General features: G+C 42.4%; 1 protein-coding gene across 6 annotated transcripts in view; it reads right to left on the reverse strand.

Annotated features, from left to right (window-relative positions):
- The window catches only part of OSBPL9 (oxysterol binding protein like 9), a 62,443-nt gene that overhangs the window by 19,234 nt on the left and 15,906 nt on the right, over positions 1-27,303 (reverse strand). For 2 of the 6 annotated variants that reach the window (XM_082226728.1, XM_082226727.1), the window contains exons 3-8: positions 24,665-24,743; positions 13,922-13,998; positions 8,893-8,988; positions 7,400-7,447; positions 4,868-4,897; positions 3,780-3,830 (exon numbers count right to left, since the gene is read on the reverse strand). In XM_082226728.1, coding sequence (XP_082082854.1) covers positions 3,780-3,830; positions 4,868-4,897; positions 7,400-7,447; positions 8,893-8,988; positions 13,922-13,998; positions 24,665-24,743 — 381 coding nt within the window. Of the gene's footprint in view, positions 1-3,779; positions 3,831-4,867; positions 4,898-7,399; positions 7,448-8,892; positions 8,989-11,992; positions 12,139-12,227; positions 12,451-13,921; positions 13,999-24,664; positions 24,744-27,303 lie in introns of those variants that run through there. The other 4 variants (XM_082226724.1, XM_082226723.1, XM_082226726.1 and 1 more) reach the window with 3 other exon arrangements.

A 27,303-nucleotide genomic window follows, 5' to 3' on the forward strand; every position in this document is an offset into this window, starting at 1 on the left:
GCTCTAAACAATGGAGGGGATGTTGAATAAAACTGCCAGTATATCAAAAGCCATACTGAAGACTATACGGGAACAGAAGAATGCTGGGAACCAATCATAACATGCATTAACAACTTTATTGGGACTGTAATTAAATGATGAATATTAGTATTTTATTTAATACTTAAACACAGAATCATAGAGTTGGAAGGGACCCCAAGGGCCATCTAGTTCAATCCCCTGCAATGCAGGAATTTCAGCTAAAGCATCCATGACAGATGGCCATCCAACCTCTGTTTAAAAACCTCCAAGGAAAGAGTGTCTACCACTTCTTGTGGGAGTCTGTTCCAATGCTGAACAACTCTTACTGTCAGAAAGTTTTTCCAAATGTTTAATTGGAAAAACTTTCTTGCAACTTGAGTCCTATCCTCCAGAGCAGGAGAAAACAAGCAGACTCCTTCTTCCATGTGACAGCCCTTAAGATAATTGCAGATGGCTATCATATCTCCTAATCTGTGGCATATGCATATACTTGAGAGATGAGAGTTCCTAATCAGATTATTCTAAAAGAATATATGAAATTTTTAACGTTGAAAACTTAATTAAAGTCATTAACATAATATACAAACTCCGTGGTGGAGTACAGCCATCCATTGCAGAATCCACAGAATGGAAAGAAGATCCAATGCATAATGATGTAATGACAAAGGCGATTACACGAATCCCAAATATTCATTGAAACACGCACACACAGATATTAAATGCACACTGATCGTGCGCTACGCTCTTTTTTTGTGGACCAGGGACAGGAAAAGGCTAAAATAAAGCTGCTACAAAAACAAAGGTAGCTTTATGTTTTCTCAACCTTAAAGCATAATCATACAACGTCCATTATTCCAAGTCAACCAAGGTCTTATAACTTGAGTCAGAAAAAAACCTAGCTACTTTGATTTCTCTTGCACATTTCCCATGGAACCTATTGTGGGTTTGCAGGAGCTGAATTCCTAATTCTTTCAAGTAAATACTGCTCAAAGCATGGCACTATTTTTAGAGCTAGGAGGGAATAGATGAGGGCCTTAAACATCAGTTTTTATCTTGATGGTTTTAAAATATTATAAATGGATTGAGAAGACATAAGGCTGGCAGGGAGTTATGAACAATTCTATGTTAGTAGGAACACCATCTCTTTATCTGGCCCACAGGACTCTACCCATGCAATGCCCCCTTTCCATACAATTCCATACAATACAAACCGGCATTGCTCCAAAGCCTCAACAGAGTACTTGAATTGGGATACTGCCTCTCGCTCATCTGACTGGAAGTGGAGGGATGCTTATATAGAAACCTTTGCCTATCGTGTGGCTAGGAGGCCTATAAAAGGTGAGTGTCTCTACTCACATTTGCCTCTTCCCATACCTCCTTTACCTCTGATATGCATCTTATGGAAGCAGGCTTATTAGGGAATGTGGCACAAGCTGCAAAAAGTTCCCTATCCCTATCTTAATGCATTGGAGTCTGAGATACTGGGCTGGATCCAGACTTTACGGCTGCAGGCTGGAGTATCTCGAGTGGCGTTTCACTCAGGGGATGCTCCTACTGTTGGTGATAAGGGAACAACTTCTGCCAACTCTCCCCTTCTGCTACAGCCCCCAGAACCCTCAGAATGATGTGGGACACTGGATTGGGGTTAAAGGGAAAGATAGAATTAGCAAAAGAAGCCTCCCAAAATTCTGCCAGATCAGAAGCCTTCAGTACCGTCTGCCTCAGGTTTGCATAGGTTTGCAAGGCAAGGTATGTTCCAAGAACAAAACTGGGATAAGGGTGCACTAAACATTATAACAAATGGGTTATGGAGAGAGAGAGAGCAGCAGCAAAGGTCTCTTTTGTGGATGAATGACTCAAATATTCTCTTCCCCCATCTTTCCATTTGCACTTTCTATGGAAGCTTTCTTAACTGGCATGGGTATGGGGAAATTTGGACATCAAAGGAGAAAAGCCTAAGCATCAGATACATAGATGCATTTTACAATCTTGTGCAACTGCCCATTCAAAATTCTGAACAGAATGTTTATAAATCCAACTTATTTCAAGGCAGATAAACAGTTTATCTGACCCAGAACTGCCTACCCTGACCAGCAATGACTTCCCCGAGGACGCCAACAGAGATATTTCCTGACTTTCCTATTACTAGAGGTCCTTCAGCTGCAGATGCCAAGGACTGAATTTGAAATCAAACATGCAAAGCATGGGTTCCATCACTAAACTACAACCTTTCCCTCATTTGTTTTTCTTTAGTAAATTGGCCAGCTTGGCCAGAGATATATGGGCAACAAACAGCACTGAAGGTGTTCTGTTTCTTCACCAAAATAACATTTTAGAGTATAAAATCATAGAATGGTAGAGTTGGTAGGGCCCGCAAGGGTCATTCAGTCCAATTCCTTGCAATGCAGGAATATTTTAAGTTGTGTGCAGTGTAGAATGTGCTTGTCTTCATGTCACAAAGATTCACCGGACAGCGGCATATGCCAAAGATTTCTTCCAGGCTATTCCTGAAGTTTTTAAGTACTAGCAACACTTGTACATTCTTTCATTACTCCAGAAACTTTGTTTTATTTATGCGTAACTTCAGTTTTGCAGGTGGTACACTCTCTCTTCAGCAGTGAGGCATGCATATCTTCCATGTTTTCACAGAAGAAAATGAGCAAAAAGTATCCTTACACCACAAGCAAGTCTCACCCTCTTCTCCACCTTGTTAGTCCATTATGAATGGGAGCTATATACAAACATAGCTCTCTTTGGAGAAACCTGTTACAATGTTGTACTACAGCACAAGCGCACTGGGGCTCACCTTCTTTGATCATGTATAAAAGTTCCATAATCCAGTTTACGATTAGGATTTTAAGATGCCCAGAAAAACTTAGTGGGTTTTTCACTTCTGATATGGAAGGAACTTCAGTGCTATAGGTTAGGAATTATTAGGCCTATTAAGATTAGAGAATAAATCCAAAATTTTAGAGTGGATTAGTACATGCAAACCCATTTGGTGAGTAAGGGCTTTAACCATACATATGCAATATCTTTTCATGCCAACAATTGCTCCATTTTATCAATTCTCTATCCAAGGCCCATTGTTAAAGGAGGAACATGTTTTAACTCAATTATCAGACATTGATATTCAAGATGAGTTTTTGAAGGCACAATAACCATCAAATTTCAAGATCAATCTTTAATAGACTATAATTCTGTTATTTATACTGTTCATGTACAACCTAGCAGAGTGGTTTTTTAAACATTTGTTTTGCCATACTTCCAACTTGGGGGCTTCCACAAAATAGTTGCTTGTGAATGTTTAAAACACCAAAAGTAATTAAACCAATGTAGGCATTGACATAAAGAATCTGTTTTTTTGTATGCTCAAACAAAGCATGAAGAGCACAGTCACAACATTTGAGATTATGGTAAACACCACTTTGTCAGGATCAATAGGTCAGTATAATCACCACTTTAATATGAAGAATGGCACAGCATTGAGTATGGCATTGTATGCATTGTATAACTTATACAATGTACATTCATATACCCCTGGCAATCTACTTACAGTATTTATCAATCTACCTACAGAATGCAACAGGAGGGGAAATAATCAAGTCATATAAATGTACATATATCTATACCTTCCAATTCTTATTAACCTTGATGGTTCAATGCCTCTACAATATAATAGCACAGAACGATTTCTTCCAGAAAACAACATTATACTGCAAACACTTTTTATTGTATTTTCCAACAGAGATACTTACTTTAGCAATCTGCAGCAACACAATGCAGTGTTTTATTGATTCAACCATGCTCTAAAGAGGGCAAAAATAAACATGTTAGTATTTCTACAAAACTTTCACTGCTTAGAATAGAGTGTTAAAGAAGCAAAGTACTTCCTTTGGTTAGTATGTTCATTATCAGTTTAGTACATACTTGCCATAGATATCTTGTAAGAATTCATTTATGATAACATTTCTGCACTTGAATGAGTGAACAGGGTGGAGAAAATCAGTAACTATTTTGCTAATAGTTTTAATGGATCATTATTTCCCCAATTTATACAGCTAAAGCCACACAGGGAAAGAACATTTGATGGGTGAAAGAAGCTACTTCTTGTTCTAAGGGCAGTTAACTTTAAAGTTAACTGACATCCTGCAGGTTATTGTGCAAGCAAGATATTGTCTAAACCGGCCTAGCCACTGGTGCCCTACAAAGGTTTTGGACAAAAGCTTTCACTGGTCCCAATCCCCTGGGATAATGGGAGCTGTAGCTCAAAATATCTGGAGGGCACCAGGTTAACAATACCTTCACAACAGAAAGATTAGAGCTGCTTTTGTTGCTCAGATTTTATCATTAAGTTATGAAAATACAATAAAATATACACTCCAAAAAGCAACAGGACTAGTAAATGTGTCAAGTCATTTTGTGTCATGCTTTCAAAGACCTGACTGTTAAGCAGGTTACCATAGAGCATAAAAATATTCTAAAACACTACTATATTTTCTATTTAATACAAACACGGAACATAATTGTAGGGCACAATCTCAACCTCCATTTCCATCAAAAGACAAATATGAAGATAATTTGGACCACAGAAGTGAGAGGATGACCCCTCCCTCCTGAACATATGGTACAATCCATTCCCCCTCCTTTAATCAGGTGGCATCAGGAGAAGCAGGTTCTCTGCATTTGCCAGCAGGCCACTTGGGAGACTGGGGAGCAACTGATCTCCCACCATTACTTTCTAAATGCCTGTCAGCAGAGGAAGTAGCTAAAGAGGAATTTAACACAGATCCAAGCCAAGCCCTTAAGTTGCTTTAAAATATGCAATGATTAAACACATACTTACACTGGTTGTTTCTTTGAGGTCTTCAATCTTCTGAGGAAAAGAAAAGAAAAGCAAGGTCTTTAGCAATGTGAAGTTATTCATCTTCAAGATTGCTTCTTGCTAGTTATTGTTTATTTAAAACAGTCACATAAAATATAAGCTTAATATATGAAGCAGCACTGTGCAGAGCTATATGGACTAAGTATTGTCTATTCCAACAGCTCTCCAAGATCGAGGGAAAATGTCTTCGCTGCCTCTTGCACCCGGGATCCTGCTGAATGAAAACAACAGGATCCTTACTGCAATCAAAGCAGACATATTCTATTATTACACTGTGACCACTTTGCAACCATTTCTAGATAATTAAAAGAGTACCAGGAATGCAATTTGCTTTAGAAAAAGGTTACCCAACAGCACTAGAAGATGACTTTAAGCAAAGGGTGTGTTGTGCAAATTGTAAGGGTAGTGCTTTTTCTAGCATGATGCACTGTTAAACCGTGCCCTGCTGAACAACCAAAGATTATTAATGCTTGGTTTACATTCCCATCCCACCCTGCAGATAAATAGTCTAAAGAGAAAGCTAGAAAGCAAGTACTGTACAAGGCGGCTTCAACTGAAACATGTTCATCCAGAAAATTTAATCTTCATTCCACATTTATCCCAACTGAAAGTGATATATTTGCATTTGAATCAGTTCAGACACTGTATTCCTATACTTGTGTGTGAAATCATGTAAGTACAGAATTGTTCAGACAGCGGTGATTCATCTTCATATTGTTAATTGTCATAGTTTGTTCCAAACTGCCACACACTTGTCCAATACAGTGAATACTCAAGTCTGCCTTTTCCCCATCTATGTAGACCAAAAACAAACTTTGGTCAAAGCTCAGGTTTGTCTGAAGAAAGATAAACTACAAGTGACACACTAATCCAAATCATGATTTAGCTCTGGGTAGTGCAGCAGCAGGAGGACGACTAGGGTACGAGTGCAGCAGCTGTGATCCCCTCTAGGAACCTGCATGTTCGCTCTATGTCATTGTTTGGCTTAGCGTTATGTGTTGTCCTGTTGTGGCATCTATTTTTCTACAGGGTCTATAGATGTGACAATTTTGACACAGCTTTCCATAAAGATTAAAAGGAAAAGAGAAGTGATGTCATGGTTTCCAGTAACATTTCCTTAAACTACATTTCTACAGGAAGCAGCTGCTAGTTGTAATAACTACCTTATTGCTTAATCAGAAAATGTCTAGCATTACTAAAGTTGTTAGCCGCCTGGAATGGCTGGGGCAACCCAGAGGGGCAGGGTTAATAATAATAATAATAATAATAATAATAATAATATAATGCCGATTTTACAGAAATACTTTTGGGTGAGTGTAACTGGAACCTCTTCCTTCTGCATGAGAGGAAGCAGCTTTAAAATACTGAATGCCACAACAAATCAGGAAGAAAACAGCTCATCCGTTGCAACACTAATCTGCCATTACAACAAATTAAGACTAGAGGCCAAACAAGTACAAGGTCACACCCCAGCAGCAAGATTGTATAATGATAAGACAGTGCCAAGTGCTAGATTACAATCTAAAATATGAAGTACAGTTAGCAAATTACCCTGTTCTAGAACACAAAAAGCCAGCCACATGGCTAGTTGGTTTAGAATCATTCTAACAGTGCTGGAAGTTATTGCAAAGAAAAGCCCAATTACTTCTCAGTAATTGACTAAAGCGTGAACTTAATTTTATTCGAATTGGATATATAATTTTACCTGACATGTGTAGAATCATAGAAATGTAGAGCTGGAAGGGACCCCAAAGGCCATCTAGTCAAACCCACTGCAACCACCAACCTTCTGGTTAACAGTCAGACGCCTTGTCATCTTATGCTCTTTATTTCATCCTTCCATTACTTATTTCATTAAGCTCTATGAACTATGCTAATGGTACAATAGTTCATGAAAAGTGAGTAGGGCACAAGGCATTGCTAACTGAACTTCCAATAACTGACCTCTCCAGGAAGCTCACAGAGAAAAAATATTTAAAACATCTGCAGCATGAAACTTATTGAAATAAAAGGATAAAACCTTTTCTATGGCTCTCCAAGCTTGTTTTCATCTTTTTAATTATATTCCACTGTAATGGAACAATTGAAGACCTGTTAGCAATTATTATTACAAGTGTTTTCCATCCCAACAACTATATATATATATATATATATGCTTTCGTAGATTTTCACGGGTACAGGAATGCAGGTTTTGGTGTCTTCGGGTGTCTTCCCGTGTAAGAGTCGGGGTGTCTGTGCGACGTTTCGACGAGGTCTCACTCGTCATCTTCAGGCTGGTGCTTTCGGCTTCTTGTTACTGGAACAGAGCTGACACCCGAAGACACCAAAACCTGCATATATATATATATATATATATATATATATATATAGCAACGCTGAATGTAAGTTATCAGCTGTATATAAAAGGAGTGCTTAAATTGCATTTTAGTCAATTACAGGAAGGCTGAAAAGTGAACTTCAGGGAGAGGAAGAATATGTAAAAAGTATACTTGCTTTTCTCTGTTCGTCATCTTTGCAGTTCTGAAGCTTTTCATCAAAGAGCTAAAAAGAAAAAGGCACACAGTATCAAACATTGCTAGTAAAGCTTTTAAAATGCAAACAGGATAGCAATTTATTTATTTTTTAAAAATCCAAAGTCTGCTGATCATTTGGTTCCATCTTACCAATGTTTAAATTACTAGTGGTCTTAATCATCAGTATTTCACACAAAAATAATAATCAATATCACCTACTAAGTCAGGAAATATGTTTTGTCTTTACCCCAAACATGAAATTATTTGGAGGGGATGAGGGCTTCTTTATGATTGCAGAATTACATTTTTAAAAAGCCAAAGAAAGTGCTTAAAATTGTTCTGCGCTCTGTTGCTTCTGTCTCCTTAATTATCTGTTTCCAGTCAATATAATGTCTGAGCTAAAGATCTTTAGACAGTTTCTTTACAACACAAAATAATGTGCTGCATGTAAAGCAGAGATGCAGACTCTGTGCCCCTCCAGATGGAGTTCAATGATAATTCCCTTCAGTTCCAGCCAGCATGGCCAATGATCAGGGATGGTACCAGTTGGAATCCAACAACATCTAGAAGGTTACAGGCTAGCCACCACTCAGTAAATGACTGAATAAGCTTTAAGCCTTCAAGGCATGCAAAACAGAACCTCTCTTGCACATATGTTTACTTCTCAAATGCTTACCCCATTTCAAATATTAAATATGTTAAACATATCTAGGATAAATCACAAGGGCAACATTTACTCTCTCCCTCTCCCAATATATATAATAAACAGTACAGGAACTACTGTTTTAAAAAAAAACCTGAAACCATTTCAAGTATGCTTGTGATCCAAGTCTCTACAGTTGACTTGTGTCATAGATGACTGGGAAATTTTAGGTTTTGTCTGATTTTTAGTTTTAATTCAGTATTGTACAATTTAAAGATTGCACGACACAAATTAGATTGTATTCAAGCTACTTATTGCTCCTAGCTTAGTTTCACTGTTCTAAGGAACAGGTTAGGAATGAAGAACTTGAATACTGAAATCTTCATCCAGACTCCCTAGCCAGTGGTGTCCAAACTTTTTTTCAAAGAGGGCCATATTTGATGAAGTGAAGGGCCGTGAGGGCCGACCAAAGGGCCAACCAAACTTGTTAACCTCTTCTAAGGATTGAAGTAGTTGAGGGTTTTTCAGTTTAGTTAGGATTTTACCCCAGGAAATAAACTACCACAGGAGCCGGATTAAACCGACTGGTGGGCCGGATTATGCCCCCAAAATGGACTTTGGACATGCCTGCCCAAGAGATATAGTCTTTTAGCAGGAACTGCTGTTAAATTTCTGAAACCCATCTAACTACTTAACAAAAACATGGATCAATGGGCTTCAGTGATGACAATCTTTCATAACCCATTTATACCATGGAGGTTAGGGAGAAATCAAAGTGCATCTTTACTAGATTATTGTAAAGTCCTGTTACAATAGCAAGTTCAACATACCTTCAATTGGTCTATCAAAATTTGTAGATAAGCATCAGCTTCTGTAAGTTTTTTATCAAAATCTTGGACACTGGGAACAAATCCAGGATCCACACCCTATGTAACAGAAACGCATTACATTTGAACATATTTACAGAACACACAGAACAGCACCTCATTAGCTGCAAGATTGATCTGGGCAAATTTCAAAACTATAGAATAACCTGCCTAGATACACTTTAAAGAATGAAAAAGGCTAGAACATTATATTATTCCTACAGATATATGTCAGCATAGAGAAATGATTAAGTCACTGCAAGGACTAGGCGTCTTCTGGCACTATTCTAAAGCCTAAATATTATGTTCTTGTGAGGTTAACTATTTTGCTACGTAAGCTACATCACAGCAAAATTGTTACTAAGGTGAAGCATCCAATATGCTCCCAACTGAAGTTTCCTTGTAAAACCAGGCCTTACAAATGAATTCTCAAATAATAGAAATAGAAGCAACAATCCAGAGCTGCTCAATTGTTCAAGCCTATGCGTGTTTACTCTGAAAGAAGTCTCACAGTGTTCAATAGATCATATCCCCAGGATAAACACACACAAGACTGTGCTGAAAATCTACACTGGACTGTGACCACAGAGGAATCAAGAAGAAAGGGTATTTCCACACCTCTGCTTTTTTCCTGCTTTTTCATCTACTTCATTTAAACAGCCTCTCTTATCCTCCTCCCAAATGCATAAAAAGGTAAAGGACCCCTGACACTTCAGTCCAGCCGCAGACGATTCTGGGGTTGCAGCGCTCATCTCGCTTTACAGGCCGAGGGAGCCGGCATTTGTCCACAGACAGTTTTTCCAGGTCATGTGGCCAACATGACTAAGCCCCTTCTGTTACAACAGAACACCGAAACCAGAGCACACAGAAACGCTGTTTACCTTTCCGCAGAGCGGTACCTATTTATAAGTAGATAATACTTGCACTTTGGGTGTGCTTTTGAACTGCTAGATTGGCAGGAGCTGGGACCAAGCAACGGGAGCTCACCCCATTGTGGGGATTTGAACCGCTGACCTTCTGATCGGCAAGCCCAAGAGGCTCAGTGGTTTAGACCACAGCGCCACCTACATCCCTTCCAAAATGGATATAAGGCTTAAAAAGTTATTGCCAACTAGAAAGGCACACTTTGGACAGAACATCAAGCACATAAACTGATACATGTAAATCTATAATTCACTATGTCAAGATCCCTTGTTAGGAATTACATGGGGGGTGTTTAAAATTTCTAGGTTTTATGATTGCAAATGACAAGTAGACAAACAGAAATTCATTATGTCTTTAATTCTCACAATTTAAAAGCTATAGCGTAGGTGTTTTAAATGCTAAGCAACCTTCACTTTTAAGAGAAGCAATTTTAGAAGACACATACTTTAACAAAAAATATTTAAGGAACAGAAGAATCCTAACAGAATCCAAACTGTCACACTTTCACTTCCCTGCATCTGTTTCCACAATAATGTGACCTCTAGTGAAATACGTGCAGTGCTTCTATCATAGCTATCTATCACATGCATGTAAATGACATAAAATGCTACAAACTTCTTTCATTTTAAATGTTAGTTAACTCATTTACATTTTATGTATTTCAGTGAGCATTTGCATTATTTCCAATGAAAACGAAGTTAAATATACTCAAGTCTTAGAGGTATTAAAAACCAAGTAATTAAGCTATTAGCATTATGTTACAAGTTCTGCACTACATTCCATTTTAAACTAGTATGATTACTAGGCTATTTAAGTACCTCAGCTTTCATTAGAAAGCAATTCTACCTGACCAGGTTATATAAAAGAGACCTTATAAGCTCATTCACCAGAACATGGGAGCCAATTGTGACCTCTGAAATGCATAAATTCCCTCTGAAGTACCACAGAAGTGCACACTGAATGCTCAAAATGGCCACAGAACAGTGTTTGAGTCCCTTTGGGCATCCTGTACATTTGTTACTCTTTCCTTCCTGTGAAATGCCTAAAGGTATGTGATCCTTGTTAAGAGTCATACCTTATTTCCTGTAGAAGTCTGAATGATCCTTAAAATGAACTGAGTTGTTTGCCCCACATTATGTAACATTTAGGACATAGCATGACCACTACAAGAAATACACTACAAATGCTACCTGCCCAACGTTTCTTCACCAGCAAGTATTTGGCTCTTGAAATTCTTTAGAAAAATATCAGGGTCTACACAGCAACTGTAGTGCCCACCCTCTCCCCATTGTTTCTAGTACCAATTTTCCTAATCTGCAAAGAAATACACCCACTTTCCAGAGAGTCATGGAAACATGTTGGGCATATGCTGAGGGAAGGAAGGATCACAAGATCCTTTAGTTGTGGGAAGCATTTCTAATCACTGGGAGAGATTGGCTTCCTTGTCCATTTTGGGCTACAGGACCAAGTTTCTATGACCTCTTGGAAGTAACATGCATTTCAGTATGTCTTCTTATTTGAATAATGTTGTATGCTTTAACAGTGTACACTACTTTGATGTTCTATGAATCAGCGGTATAGAAATCCTTTTCTAAATAAAACGTAACTCAAACCTACATACTGTGAAAGAAGCTGATTTCAATGGGATGTGAAGAAAGGAAAACTAACTTTCCTGCAGCCGAAATACGAACTAGGCGAACCATCGAGTGGGTTTTAGAAACGATCTCCTATATCGCGGTCGAGGTGATCAAACTGGAACTGCTTGTTTTTAAACAGCAAAGTCAGTGGCAGTAATTACCCACTGCCACCAGTGGCAGACAATGGAGCCTGCCGGACTGAAATCAGGCAGAGCTGCGGGAGGGGGGTGAGTGCGCCCCATGGTGTAGCGCGCACACAAGCGCCGCGCTCTTCCTCTCCAGCGATCAATGGCTAGAGCTGCGTGCGCTCCCCGGCCCCGGCTGCAGGTACAGGTTCAGGGCCGCGGGCTTCGCAGCACGCACCTTCTCCTCCCCACCCACCCCGATTATACACGGGGTCGACTACAGAACCCAGGCGTCCGGGTGGGCCTCCGTAAGCGCAGGCCGACGGAGATCGAGGCCAATGTCGACGCTGCGCCGCCCCAACGCCCGGCCCTACTCACGCAAGCCATGCTTCCTCCCCTCCCGGGCACGCTGCCGGGCGGGGTCTGTCGTCGGCTGGGCCCCCTGCCCGCAGGGAAGCCGCGTCGCCAGCCCACCGCTCGCAAGCAGCGAGGCTCTCCTTCGCACCGAGCCGGCTCCCGATTGGCTGCGGGTCAGGTGCCTCCCAGCCCGGCCCTTTCCTCTCCCCCGCCCCGCGCACCGACTGAGAGGGGGACGCATAATAGCCATACACACCGGGCTGCTTCCTTCCAGCCGGCGCCGCCGGCTTCCTCCCGCTTTCTCTCGAGGGCATCCTTCGTCCCGCGAATCTCCCGCCTTCAGCGGTAGCCTCTACCCAGGCAGGCTGCAATCGGGGCAGGAAGACCAAATCGCCGCGCGCTGAAAGGAAGCCCTGATTGGAAGGGCTGTCTTGGACTCCGCAGCACCCACTGACTTTGGCCGCTGACTCGCTACCCAGTGGGCTGACCTCACGCGCAGCGCCACGGAGGACACGGGCTCATCCGGATATTTCACCCGCCCCCTGCCTTCTTGCATCATCTGAAATGCCTCCGGCAGCTTTCTTGTTATTGGCTACAGCGCCGATCGCTCTTTTCCATTTCGCAATCCTGACCCCCGTTTTACCTACGAGAGGACTGACTTCTGAGCAGGCAGGCATGGCTAAGATGCTAAGACTAACTTTTCGCATCCGCCTAGATTTCTGTAGCTCACTGTCCTTCACCGCGTTTAAGCGTAGCGTGTGCATAGTTTCTGCAGAATACTAAATCCATTTAAGAACCTTCGCAGGGCTAGGGCTGCGAATCCTGACTATTTGGAACTAGGTATCACTGGCGTGGATCCAGGCCAACTCCACTCTGCGCATCGGGGGTTTTCCGCCCAGCAGCCCCTTACACTGCCTGGAAAGCTGCTCCTGTCAGAGGAATCTTCACCATAGCACGAGGCCAGAGGAAAATCTAGTTCCCCCGATTTCCAACACCTTTTTTTGGGGGGAGGCGACACACGGAGCAGCCATGAGAAGGAAAGGGAGAATAAAACATCACCTGGCCTTGAATGTGGCTGAATCCCAAGTAAAGCATGCTTCAGTGCCAAGCTACCATTTTCAGATGTTTCTCACTTGAAACGTCACTATGATTAATATTAGACAGTTGTGCCTCTGCATTTGCTCATTAGCTTCAATATTAAAGTGCACCTGCTGTTATCCATAGTTGGTGCCAGTGTCTCCAAAGCAATCCCTTTCTGTGATAGCACCTTGGAGTGGCTAATATTCTCAGGAGGAATATTTACATAGCAAAGGCTTCAAAGCAAAAATATGCAGGTTTAGTTTTGTTTGGTTCCCTTTCCCCTTCTGCCAATGTGCAACATAGACAGCACTAATTTCTCCATTATGCACTACAAAAACACAGAAGTTGGGATATGTTTCTGTATAGTTCAGTGGTATTTGTATGCTACCATAAGCAATGCTTGATAAGCAAGATTTTGGCAAAGAGTACAGGTTCATTATTTGGATGAACTGGAGATCCAGAGGTGCAGTGACTTGAAGATTCCTGTAATGATCTTAACATTGCCTCAATTCTATGTTGTTGTTTTTTAATCCAAGGCTTTGTTTCAGGTAAAGAAAATAGAAATTAAAACTGTGAACAGGTCGTTGAGTAGCGTCCACATAACAATCATCACAGGAATCTTCCCGTCCTTGTATTCTTAACTCTCCAGTTCAGTTACAAAGGTTTCTCATTCACAGACCGGCAATAATAAATGTAAAATTTATCAACTGAGGTGCTATATTTGCAAGATGGAGACATGACATATGGCTTAATTTCACAATAAATGTAAGAACAAATATACACTCATGGAATAGAGATTAGTATGGATTACATTTTACACAGGTATTATGCAGAACATATGCTTAGCTTAGGCTAAACTGACTAACGCACCTGAAGCTGAAGAGTATGACGAAGGATGGTTTCCTCTAAAGCATGAATCCATTTCTCTCTCTCATCAGCATCTCGAGCTGGAAGAGTATTAAAAATATACTTAAGTGGCCTTAAAGAAACAATTGGAAACTTAAACCAATCCCAGGTGAGTAATAAAACGTCCTGTTAGTTAAGCAAAGCTAATCAAATGAAAATTGCTTGCTGAGAGACAAGCCTACATTATAGCCAATGAGAAAGTTTGAAGATATTGTGAAAAATAAGTACATGACTGAAATCCGAACACAGTTTTTATGGCAACTACAGTACAAATACTCCTGAATATTAGCTAAACTGAAATAATTCACTATTTCATACTAGTATGTCCCAAGCAATAGCTATCAACTTGTGTTTGTAGCCATCTTAAGGATGGAAATATATGGGAACGGAAGAAATGAACTGATTCAAGGTTCTCCATTTATAAAATGACAAGACAGCCAGACAGCTGCAGTGCTCCCATCCTGTCTATAATATTTCTAGTCCACATTATATTACTTATTTTAGAGAATGGAGCTAGTTTTTACATAGTTCACTTACATGGTAACTTCCAGTGGTTCTACTTTCATTTTAAATGCATCCAAAAAATCCTATACATAAAAAGCAAGCTCCAGCATTCAAGATATCACAAATCTAGCATGAGAGAAACATGAATTCCAGACTAGTTCATGCAGATTAAGAGGTGGGACTATGCAGGTAACAGCTGCCTCAGAACAAAGTAAACAAGCTGCAATCTGGGAATAGCTGAAAGTGGAGAAGGTACAGCATGAATATGCTATCAGCAGTCCTGCACTATAGGCACCTCCTTTGCTGAGGCCCTCTGTGGTTTTGACATTCTGCTATTAATGATAACTGAGTCAAAATTGAAACTGATAGGATCTTCAGAGTTTATTGGAAGTACATCTGCACACTTCTAAGCAATAAAAAGTTTTTAAAAAGGGTATGTAAATAACTCAAAGTGCAAAGGTGGGCAATAATAATTCAAATAGTGAGATTTTGTTTTCATTCAGTGAATAAAGCACATATATAGTAATCAAAATAGCTCACTCAGTGCAATAGATATCTGGGGGAAGAATCACAGTTAAGCAAGCAAAGATGCTGAAACATTGGCCTGCCTCCAGTCCAGTCACCCTAACTCAAAGATTCACAGCTGTCTGTTTCACAGATGAAGTAGGTCAATACTCTGCCAAGAAACTGAAAAAATCAGCATGTGATATGTGAGCCAGGAAGGAGCTTGGTCTACTCCTAAACACTGCCCACACTTCTATGGGAAGGATGTGGTCACACTTCAAGCATCCTGAAACTAGTCTCCTTATAACAAAGTCCTATGGCACTTTAAAGATTAACAAGTTTATTCTGGCATAAGCTTTTGTAGCGGGAGCAGCTACAATATTAAAAGCAGCTTCTAATATTGTTAGGTTTATATATGTAATTAATATAAAGACTACACACATCTAGGTCCTGCAAAGTTCACAGGGTCAAATCACTGCTTGATCATGAAGCTCAGTGTATGAGTGTTCACAGAGATGAAAAGTCAGTAAACTAAGTAGATTCAAAATCCTGTAAACAAATGTTACATTCATATTTGTCATAGCAATTACATCAAAGCAGCTATTTACGTTACTGCAAATATTCAGATTTATCCTGGTATGTTCAGCCTTTTAATTATCAGTGCATATTTTATTGCGGTACTGCATCAATATTGCAGCCTTGTAGTAGCTAAGTGACAGTTCAATTTATGGAAGCAATATTACAGTGTTGTTCATATTACCCAGTGAGGGAATAGATGAACTGTAGACAGAACAGGCCCACAAAACCAAGATAAACATCACGAATCCCTAGAGACTGCCAAGAGCCAGCAGCCTTCTCAAGCTAGAACTAAGCATTAAAACTGAGGTATGATTCACAGCTCATTTTTCCCTCTGGCACCATAACAACTAGAGATAAAGTTTTGATATTATGTCAGTATGATGTCAAGCTTCCCTTATCTCCACAAGTGGCAGCCTATGAAATGGAGCAGGGGCGGGATGTCTGTCAGTACAGTCATCTTACAACATATATATCACATGGAGGAGGGGGCAGATTACAAACTGACTTCTGGGCTGCATCAATAGGAGTATAGCATCTAGATCAAGGGAAGTAATAGTGCCACTGTATTCTGCTCTGGTCAGACCTCACCTGGAGTACTGTGTCCAGTTCTGGGCACCACAGTTCAAGAAGGACACTGACAAACTGGAATGTGTCCAGAGGAGGGCAACCAAAATGGTCAAAGGCCTGGAAACGATGCCTTATGAGGAATGGCTAAGGGAGCTGGGCATGTTTAGCCTGGAGAAGAGGAGGTTAAGGGGTGATATAGCCACATTCAAATATATAAAAGGATGTCACATAGAGGAGGGAGAAAGGTTGTTTTCTGCTGCTCCAGAGAAGCGGACACGGAGCAATGGATCCAAACTACAAGAAAGAAGATTCCACCTAAACATTAGGAAGAACTTCCTGAGAGTAAGAGCTGTTCAACAGTGGAATTTGCTGCCAAGGAGTGTGGTGGAGTCTCCTTCTTTGGAGGTCTTTAAGCAGAGGCTTGACAACCATATGTCAGGAGTGCTCTGATGGTGTTTCCTGCTTGGCAGGGGGTTGTGGTCCCTTGTGGTCTATTCCAACTCTATGATTCTATGATTCTAACAGTCCCATAGTAAAATATGTTACTGTGACCAGGTTAGAAATTATGAAGACATGCATAAGTACTACAAGGTCTGAATCAGCCCAAAAGGGTAGCACTTTTCTCATTGGCTAGGGTTGGACAAAAGAGCACCTAATCACCATTAAAACCCTGATTTCTAGGTACCACAATAGAGCCACATATACTTCAAATAACTAATGGAGGTTCATCTCAATTATAAACCAGTGTTCCACTAATCCCTATTGTCAAAGGTACTGATTCTTGGTCTTCCTAAATTTAGTTTCAGTATGCTTGCTTTTCTAGACAGCGTCTTAAAAAGCAGAGACATCACCTTGCCAACAAAGGTCCGTATAGTTAAAGCCATGGCTTTCCCAGTAGTGATGTATGGAAGTGAGAGGTGGACCATAAAGAAGGCTGATCGCCGAAGAATTGATGCTTTTGAATTATGGTGCTGGAGGAGACTCTTGAGAGTCCCATGGACTGCAAGAAGATCAAACCTATCCATTCTTAAGGAAATCAGCCCTGAGTGCTCACTGGAAGGACAGATCGCGAAGCTGAGGCTCCAATACTTTGGCCACCTCATGAGAAGAGAAGACTCCCTGGAAAAGACCCTGATGTTGGGAAAGATGGAGGGCACAAGGAGAAGGGGACGAGATGGTTGGACAGTGTTCTCGAAGCTACAAACATGAGTCTGACCAAACTGCGGGAGGCAGTGAAAGACAGGAGTGCCTGGCATGCTCTGGTTCATGGGGTCACGAAGAGTCGGACACGACTAAACGACTAAACAAAAATGCTTGCTTTTAGTCCCAACCACTGAATAAACACAGATAATATAGGTCTTAGGGCATGTAAAAGTGGTGATACTGAGCTCTTTTGTCAGTCAGATGATGAAATGATGACACCCAGCAGCATCATATACTTGTTTAACAGGATTGGAAACAGGAGCAAACACTGCAAATTTGGCACAGGAAAGATAAGCAACCATTACTCACTGGGGCCTCCCTCCCAGGAATCTGCAGGCACAGACTGGAAATCGACCCCACCCCAATAGATTTCTCAGCCTCAGCATCAAAATTTCAGACACACAATCAAGTGATGAATGTTAGCAATCCTGAAAAGAGCAACTCAAAAGCCATCTCATTTAACCCCCACCAGTGCCCACAACTGCACAAAAGCTGCATCTCAAGGTAGGTAGTGTGAGCATCATGATTGAGAACTCTTGCAGTAGCACCTAAGCCCTACATATCAATTTGAGACAAAGGATATAGATTTAATATTTTAAACTTGCCCATTGGTATTCACCATGCTGAGGATTAACATACAGGTGGCACTACTCCATGATCAAAGTATCATTTCCATTACTGAACCATATCTGAGTTAAGAGGCCTCCTAGTTTATGCCAAAAGGCACAAAGTACACACTTGGAATTGTATCCAACTATGTCATTGTGTGCATGGAACAATTTCTGTGAGAACATTGGAACTTCTTGCTCTCTTTCCTTACACAACCCCAGCATTGTCCCCAAATCTAATCTGGATGATTAGTAGAACCACCAGAGTAAATATGATGAGTGTACAGGAGGAAGAAAGGCAAAGAGAAGTTTCGTTTCATGCAGACAATTGTTTAGTTAAAGACAGCTTTTGGAAAATAACACAGAAAGAAACTGAAGAAAACAAATTTCCTTTACACATCATTAGAAGATATCCTGTGCCCTAAGCTTCCTGGAGGAAAACATTTGTAACCCTCCCCCCAAAAGGAACAGTTTCCCCTAGTTGTCTCTCACCAAGCAGGGCTGGTGTTGCATTAGCCATTCACTTACATGTTTCCTCTAGTGACCCCTGATGTCATTAACTGACATGTCTCAAACTCCCATCATTGCAAGAAAGGCTTTAGCTATGGTTTCTGCCTGTTGCATGGCTGCTAAGAGCAATTCTAAGGGACTATTTAAAAGGGAGGATAAATGGATGATGGAGATAAAGGGACTACTTTGTAGTACACTGTGACTATGCTGTGAAACACTGAACAAAGTTGTTCCACCTTGGTTTCCACAGCAATTACAAATTCAGGGGATGTATAATTGAGGACTGCTTGGTGTGTGGATTATTTAAAGTTTGCATAGCTTGAGGATGTGGACAGAATTCATAGACACTGCCTTCACTGCAGGGGGTTGGAGTAGATAACCTTTGGGGTGCCTTCCAACTCAACAATTCTGATTCTATGAACAGAACAAGTCTACGCCTCCTATGTCATTAATATTGATGCTTTGGTAACGCAGAAGTCCCACATCTAGCCACAACTCAGAGTGTAGAGAGGGCCGTGTGGTCTCTCAGCAAGCAGAAAGGCAGGTAATATTAGGGGGACCTCCTCCCAAAAAGTAGTTTCTAGTATAACAATATGTATAGGATCCATTTTCTGCGGGCAGGCTACATTTAATGTTACAATAAGATAATTTTAGTGAATATATTATGATGAATGTATATATTTCAGATTTGAGAATATTACTTCAGAGATTTAGGTTAGGGGTAGGCAATCTGTGACCCGTAGTCTAATTTCATGTGTCCCTATGCACTTTGAGCTCTTTTCCCACCTACTGCTAGCTTTGGCTCTACCCACTGCTCACATATGGCTCCTAACAGATTGCCCTTGAAATAATAGGCCCCCTTCAGAGTTCTTCATCCCTAAGTTCACTGCAAGGATTCTCTACTTCAGTTTATCCCTCCAAATATCAACAGAAATCTTGTCTCAGAATAAAGGTTTCTCTGTTACTGAACAATGGACCATCATGTATCAGTAACTGTGACATTTATAAAGCATACCTCCAATGGATCTGCAGAGAAGACAAGATCGTCTTTAAACCCAGTGACAAATGTGACACTAGTTATGGTGCTAAAAATGCAAGCTTTTATCTATCCGAAGGCCTAATATAACCAAATAAGGGAAGGTTATTGAGGTTGACATCAGAACACATTTCAATAACCATATTTCAAAAGCCATACAAGTATTTTCAGACAAAAAATTTACAACGTAGCAAAGGATGAAGTGTTCCCCATTTTCTTCTTAGAAAAGTAGTGTTCAGTTGGGCATAAGCAGGGCCAGGATTGGCAAAGCAAGTGGGCCCTCATATCTGGCTCCAGTTGTAGTAAGGGAGGGAGGATGTACAGGTAAGGAATGACATTATGATAAGAGACTAGAATTCTCATTCCTATTCCATTCTACCCCAATCCATCAAATTCAAATGAAGGCACTGGGGAAGGACAGCTAGACACTCCAACGTTAGTAAAGCGTGTCCTCCCTCAAAGAGGGTACGTGTTGCGGTGAGACCTGGAGACTGCCCTCCTGTGTTGTGGGTGGGTATATTGGACAACCCACAACACCCGATTGGTAGGTCCCTTGTTGCTGGGTTTAATCTGGCCAATGGGGTACAGTCTAAATGGATCGAGGGACCTATATAAGCCTATGCACATGACCCAGAGCTTCCTCTTTCGGCTCATGCATCGGAACACCCGCCCACCTCTCCCTATATTTAGGGTATTTTGCGACTGACCTTGCTATGCTGTCGTGTGTCGTCTGTCGTTGGGACAGGGGCACGGCAGGAATTTTCCCCACTTGGCTGATTGGCTGTTGCCATTTGGGTTTCGCCTGCCGCGTAGCAAATTGTCACAACTCATAAGGTTGCGGATAGGCACTGGTTCAGGTGATAGGGATGGGAGAACTGTCTCGCCATCCCTATGTGAAGGGTATTCCATTAAAGGAATCCAGGGACTCAACTCGGTTTGGTCAACCATCAAGCGCAGGTTGTGCCCGTGCCTGAGTCCAGGGGAACATCTGGGGAGTGGACATAGTCCGTTCCCAGGCTTTCCGCCAACCTCAGGTGTTCACCCTTGGCTGACCTATGATAGAGCTCTGGTCAGCGCTACCTGCAAGGGTGCAGGGAGCTATTCGAACCAGAGCCCATGCAACTGCTCACTTTCTGTAATAAAATTGTGGCCTAAATTCTGCCAAAAACCAAACTAAAATTTGAGTCATATGTGTCTTTATTTAGGGGGGAGGTCTCTGGTCTGAACACGCAAATGGCCAATTATATTCACAACCATCTAATAAAAAGAAACTTTCAGGAGACTAAATCGGTTAGGCACAGTTACATCATTCCTCCTTATGAGTAAGGCCAATGATTTCCAACAACAAAGACCTCACAAGTTAGAGCAAGAAAACAATGTACATAGGACATAAAGTTCTACATTTATTCAGCATAAAATACTATGCATACTTTCAAATAGTAAGTACCGTATTTTTCGCCCTATAGGGCGCACAAGCCCATAGGGCGCACCTAGTTTTCAGGGGAGGGGATCAAGGAAAAAAATATGATTCCCCCCCCCCCCAGCTCTGGGAGCAGCCTGTGCGCTACTCCAAGACCTTCTCCCTGCTTTTGCGGGAGGTGGCGGAATTCCCCCACCTCCCGCAAAAGCCCACAGGAGCAGCGGTGTAGCGTGGGTTATCAGCACCCGGGGCAAGGCAAGTAATTTGCGCCCCCTAACCCGGGGCAAGGCAAGTAATTTGCGCCCCCTAACACCTAACCATGGTCATTAATACGCCAAGACGCGCGTCTTTGGGCGTCGCGGCGCAGCCTTCTCGGTCTCCCTCCCCGCCCTGGCTAGTCCCGACGCGGCTTCTTTCTGGCGCGGGGAGGGGGCTTCTTTCTGGCGCGGGGAGGGGGCGGCTCTGGGGCCAGTGCGTCGGCCGGCCTCCGGCGCGGGTGGGGGGGCCCCATCGGGGCGAGTGGGCGGTCTTGGCACGCAGGCACTAGAGCGCCGCTGATGGCGCGCTTGGCGGGCTGCGCGCGTCCAGACAGCGACCCGAGCCTGGGCGGCGTGGCGCTTGGTGCCGGAGCCTCCGCCCGCAGTGCCCCGTCGGGAGACCCGGCCGGAAGGAGCCTCGAGCCGGCTGTCAGACGCGGTTGAAGCAGCCAGGGCGGCATGGCAGGCGGTGGCGGCTCCTCGGCGACTCCACGCGGCCAGCCCAGCGCGCTGGCCGAGCACCGCAGGCGAACGCTGCCCGTCGGTGAGGAGGGGCTGCCTGGCGCGCCCTCCGTGGCCCTGACGCGCGGGGACTGCGGCGAGCGCTGAGAGCCGCTGCCAGCTACAGCCTGCGCCCGAGGCTCTTCGGCGACTCCGGAGGCAGCGAGCGCGCCCCCCCAGAAGTTGCGCCCGGTGCGGCTGGCACCCCTGGCACCCCCCACGCTACGCCACTGCTCAGGAGCCGCGTGCGACTCCTGCGGGCTTTTCGACCAGGAGGGAGAAGGAACTGACTCGGCCAGTCAGTCCCTTCTCCCTCCTTGGGGAAAAGCCCCCAAGAGCAGCGTGCTCTTTAAAGGCTGCGTCGCTCCTTCGGGTTTTTCGACCCAGCTTGTGGGGCTGGTGGTGGGGGGAAGCACTGCCTCAAAGCCGGGTCGGGGAGCAGCGCTAAGGCGTTGCATGCCTTCCCGCTGCCCCCCAGCTTGTGGGGCTGGCGGTGGGGGGAAGCGCTCTTTTCCCCCACCGCCAGCCTCAAAGCTGGGTCGGGGAGCAGCACTAAGGCATCACATGCCTTCCCGCTGCCCCCCAGCTTGTGGGGCTGGGGGGGAAGCGCTGCTTTCCCCCACTGCCAGCCTCAAAACCAGGTCGGGGAGCAGCGCTAAGGCGTCAAGCGCCTTCTCGCTGCCCCCCCAGCTTGTGGGGCTGGCGGTGGGGGGAAGCACTGCTTTCCCCCACCGCCAGCTTCAAAGAGCAGACTCTCCTGGCATCAGCAAAAGCAACGCGAAGCCTCCGGAGCGCAGGCTTCGGAGGCTTCGCGTTGCTATCGCTGAAGCCAAGGAGCCTGCATTCGCCCCATAGGACGCAAACACATTTCCTCTTCATTTTTGGAGGGAAAAAAGTGTGTCCTATAGGGCGAAAAATATGGTAGTTCTTCTGCCACTTGCAAATAATGTGCAAGCACTGTGATTCAAGCAAGTTAGTATTTTATTTTTATTATTTTACTATGGGGAAGGGCCTACTAGAACATGCAGTGAATGCAAGCATTCAGTATTAACCAGCACCTTGATCCAGCAGTTTCCTGGTGGTGCAGAAACAGTAACATGCACACTAAGCCCCCTGTTATAAAGCTCTTCTCCACTTGCCTCAGTGTGGGGGAGACTACCCCAACATTAGGAACACTGGGCATAAGGTTACATTGATAAAGGCACACAATATTCAGTATCAGCCTTGGCCATATACTCTGAATAAATCTGTACTTGTAATCTCACCTCTTGTAAATATACTAAAGTGAACCAACATTTGATAAAAATGCTACATTCCATAGAGGATGCATGTCATCATACAAACTGTATGTGTTGCATACAGATACGATTTTTTAATGTGCATTTTATTTTACATTCAGTCTTAAATTGATAATGCACCATTGATATTCGTAACTTCTAGTACACATCAGTAACCACTAATCCATATAAGAGCAATTTCCTAACTATGGATTGCCATCTAAAATAATTTACTTCTAAAAAATGCATCATCATCTTCAATACCTACACAAGCCAACAGAAATGCCAAATCATAGTAAAAATAAATTTCAATGAATTAAGCCAAGACCCTTTAGATACCACGTAAGTTGAATATGTTATTTAAAGGCAACATTATTAAATACTACTTTGTTCTGCTATAAGGTGTTTATCTCTCAAGAGGCTTTCCTTTCTGCAGGCAGCGAACACAAAAGCTAGAGAACTGCTGCAAAATTAGAACTGCAGAAGGTATTCCTTTAATAGCTGCAGTTTTCTACTGCAGATTTTATCCTTTATCTGCATCATGATACACAATACAGCTGCTACTTTTTGAAGAATGCATGTGATGTGGTCTGTTTGTATTAACAATTAATTAGTTTGCTCTCAAGAATACGTTAAGAATATCTCCTCTTTTTGTGTGGAGCTGTAAAAAATTATTAATGATGCTTAATGCAGCTACTAAAAAGCCACATGACAGCAGAGTCATTAAGACACCATAGCAGAGGATAAACATATACACAATTTGGAGCGTAAGGTTTATCACTGGAACTATTTGAGGAATACTTTGCCAGAATATTAGGATCCTCAGTACTAAATAATAGTGCTGAAGATAAACCACCACAACAGTTTGCAGTTCACAAAAACTAAGTAAAGAATAGCATGAATCAATCTAATTTCTACAACTGAATTCTCACTGTTTCAAGTAAAGCATTTTATCTGCAACTCATCTGACACTGAAAAGTAAAGAAAAATATCAGATGTCACAAGCAGAGTAAATTACAATTTAAAGGAAAGATGATAACCAAAAAAAATGGGAGCATTTTATTTAAAAAGACCATTTATTAGGAATTTCAAAAGGAATTAATGAAAAATACAGTACCTTACCCTTTCTACTGGTGAACCATAGCATGCAATGACGAAACATAGCAGTAACAGATGGCATTGGAGTTGTAAATATGAATAAAAAGATAAAATAGCAGGAAAATGATGTTTGGCAGACAAGAACAAAGAAATAGAGATGAAATGAATGAGAACTTGTAGATCCTGAAGCAAAAATCCACCTTTAAATCTGCTCCCTCTGGTCTCCTCACATATTCAAGCCTTTAAGTTCAATATCAACAAAAGCTGCAACCTCACGCGATCTCGTGGCTTTCTCCATGCAGAAAGGCACAACAGAACATCTTGATAATAAAGATCGGTGGTGCTTTTTTTGCAAGCAAAACCCATCAACGAAAGCCCATTATTCTCTCCCCCCGACTGATATATCCTTTAAATTTTTAATCTCCAGATCCTGCCAAAGCTACCGTCCTTTCTAGCACATATGTATACACTGCAGATATAAATCCCTGCCTAACCCACAGTGCTCCTGACTCCAGAATGTTCCCTGTACATTGATTCATGCAGTTCTGATTATAAAATGCTTAAAATTAGCTCACTGAACTGTAATTCAATATAATTTTCTGTGATTTATTCTAATATAAGAAATCCTCTTCTTTCAGCTCACCCTGGAAATGGAAGGTTTTCTGATCAACAGTTATTGTGAAGGTGCTGTCGTCCTCATCATCTATACCAATCACAGCTCCCTGTGAAACAAAGAGCAAAAATTCTGATAAGGCAGAGCAGTGACATCAGCAGCATGCAGTCTATTGCTACACGACCAGAATGCAAAATTCATGAACAAATTTTTGCAAGGCTTCCAGAGTCAATACTTAAATTAAATTAAATGAGGAATTTACAAAAACAGTTTTATTCCTTCTTTAGTGAAAGCCCCATGTGCATTGCTTTTTCATAAGAGGATAAGGAATTTTGCACTTTAAAAACTTGCATTCTATAAAGGAAACAAATTTACAATTAAAGAAAGCCTCTGGGAATTTCTGCTATTCAATCTATAAAACAGAGCTATGAGTGCCTATATAATCATCCATATCAGTGCAATGCCTTTATTAGGCCAACCAAAATATCACACAGCTTTCATGTGCAAGCTTTTTAGTTCTCAATAGCTCTTCATAAGACTCTTCATCAGCCTGGAAAATACCAAGCTTGCACACTACTTTTGAGACATTTTGACTGGTGTAATAAAAGTATTTATTTAAGATGGAACGTTTAATATTAGTCAACACTGTTATTGTTACCTTTTGCATAAAATCATGCAGCTCCATGTACCTGAGAACACCATCGTGTATAAATTTCAAAAAAGAATTTACATTGCAATGTAAGGCAATTGTGCTGAGAGGTTCTACAAAGTTCTATCGTGTTCTTCCATACTATTGAACATCTATTATAGGCTTGCAGAACTGAACCCCTCCCATCCATTAGCAGATGTCATGAGTGACATCAGCCAATTGACAAGTAGGCTTGGTTTGAGGGGAATGGCCTTACTGGCTAACCTGGAACCCCTGAGGGACCAAGACTGACCCATGGGCTGGAGGTTTCCCACTCCTGATCTATATGATGCTTCTGGGGAAGGTTATCAGCAGGGTTGAAGTGCTGTGAGGATGGAAGCAGTGTCAGCAATATGAAGATGACAATGCATAAGATCCCTATTTTCTAAACTAGGTGAAGTTGTACAGTTGATGGACTATTGCCTGGAGGCAGTAATGGGCCAATAAATTGAAACTGAATCCTGACAAGATGGCGATACTATGGGTTACTTATTCTCAGGTCCAGAAATTTGGTAGATGGCCTGTTCTGGACAGGATTGTACTCCCCTTGAAAGAACAGATATAGAGTTGGTCTTGGATCTGCTTTGGCATTGGAGCTCCAAGTGTTCTCTATAGCTAGGGGTGTTTTTCTGCAATAGTGGTTCTCAAGCTACAGCCACTCTTGGACTGTGATAGCTTTACCACAGTGCCCCACGCTCTGGTAACCTTCCAATCAGATTACTGCAATGCACTCTATGTGCTTTAAAACCACCCTGTGATCGTCAGATGAAAGGTGGTATATAAATTTAATTAATAAATAATAATAAATAATGTGGGACTACCCTTGAAAATGGCTCGGAAGATCCGACCAGGGCTGGGTGATATCAGCTTTTCAACATTGCAGTGTATCACCAGCTAAACATTGTGAAATAATAATACATCATCATGTTGAAAAGGAGGGAGCATTATTCTGTGCCGGGGTGAAGCCAAATCGCCTCAGCTCCTTCTGCTGCTAGCGCCCGGCGTGGAGGGAGGAGGAAGGAGCATTAGGCCCACAAAGTGCCGGGGTGAAGCCAAACTGCCACCGCTTGCTCGACCACATCACTAAAAAGGAGGCCACTTTTTGAAGGGAGAAAGGTGTTCACAAAACAATTCACCACCCACTTTACCATAAGGTATTCACTGCTCAGAGAGAAAGGAGGCAGCCAGAGAAGGTAAGGCGCCAGGCAGCAGGCAAGCCCCAACTGCAATATACCGCCAGGTATATTATGCTCTGGGCCTCAGACCTGTCCTGGATGATGTACTGATACATCACCCAGGCCTAGCTGCAACAAGTGCAGAATACAGCTGCCAGGTTGTTGAATAGTATAGCTAGTTAGAACTAGGTAAAGGTAAAGTGACCCCTGACCATTAGGTCCAGTCATGGCCGACTCTGGGGTTGCGGCGCTCATCTCGCTTTATTGGCCAAGGGAGCCAGCGTACAGCTTCCGGGTCATGTGGCCAGGATGACTAAGCTGCTTCAGACAAACCAGAGCAGTGCATGGAAACGCTGTTTACCTTTCCGCCAGAGCGGTACCTATTTATCTACTTGCACTTTGAGGTGCTTTCAAACTGCTAGGTTGGCAGGAGCAGGGACTGAGCTACGGGAGCTCACCCCGTCATGGGGATTCGAACCGCCGACCTTCTGATCGGCAAGTCCTAGGCTCTGTGGTTTAACCCACAGCACCACTCGCATCCCTTAGTTAGAACTACATAACACCAATTATGAAGATCCTTCTCTGGTTGCCTATACATTTCTGAGCCCAATTTAAGTTGTTGAAGCTAACATATTTGGACTGGGAGACCAAATCTTTTCTCTCTTTTACTGCACTTTAAGATTACTGGAGGGATCCTTCCTGTTGTTCTACCATTGTGAAAGTACATCTATGGTGGAACCCATCTCTGGAATGCCCTCCACTCAAAGGTGCATCTGGCACAAACATTACTTAGTTTTCATTTCCAG

Source organism: Podarcis vaucheri, assembly GCF_965113315.1.
Source record: "Podarcis vaucheri genome assembly, chromosome: 6".
Lineage (NCBI taxonomy): Eukaryota > Metazoa > Chordata > Lepidosauria > Squamata > Lacertidae > Podarcis > Podarcis vaucheri.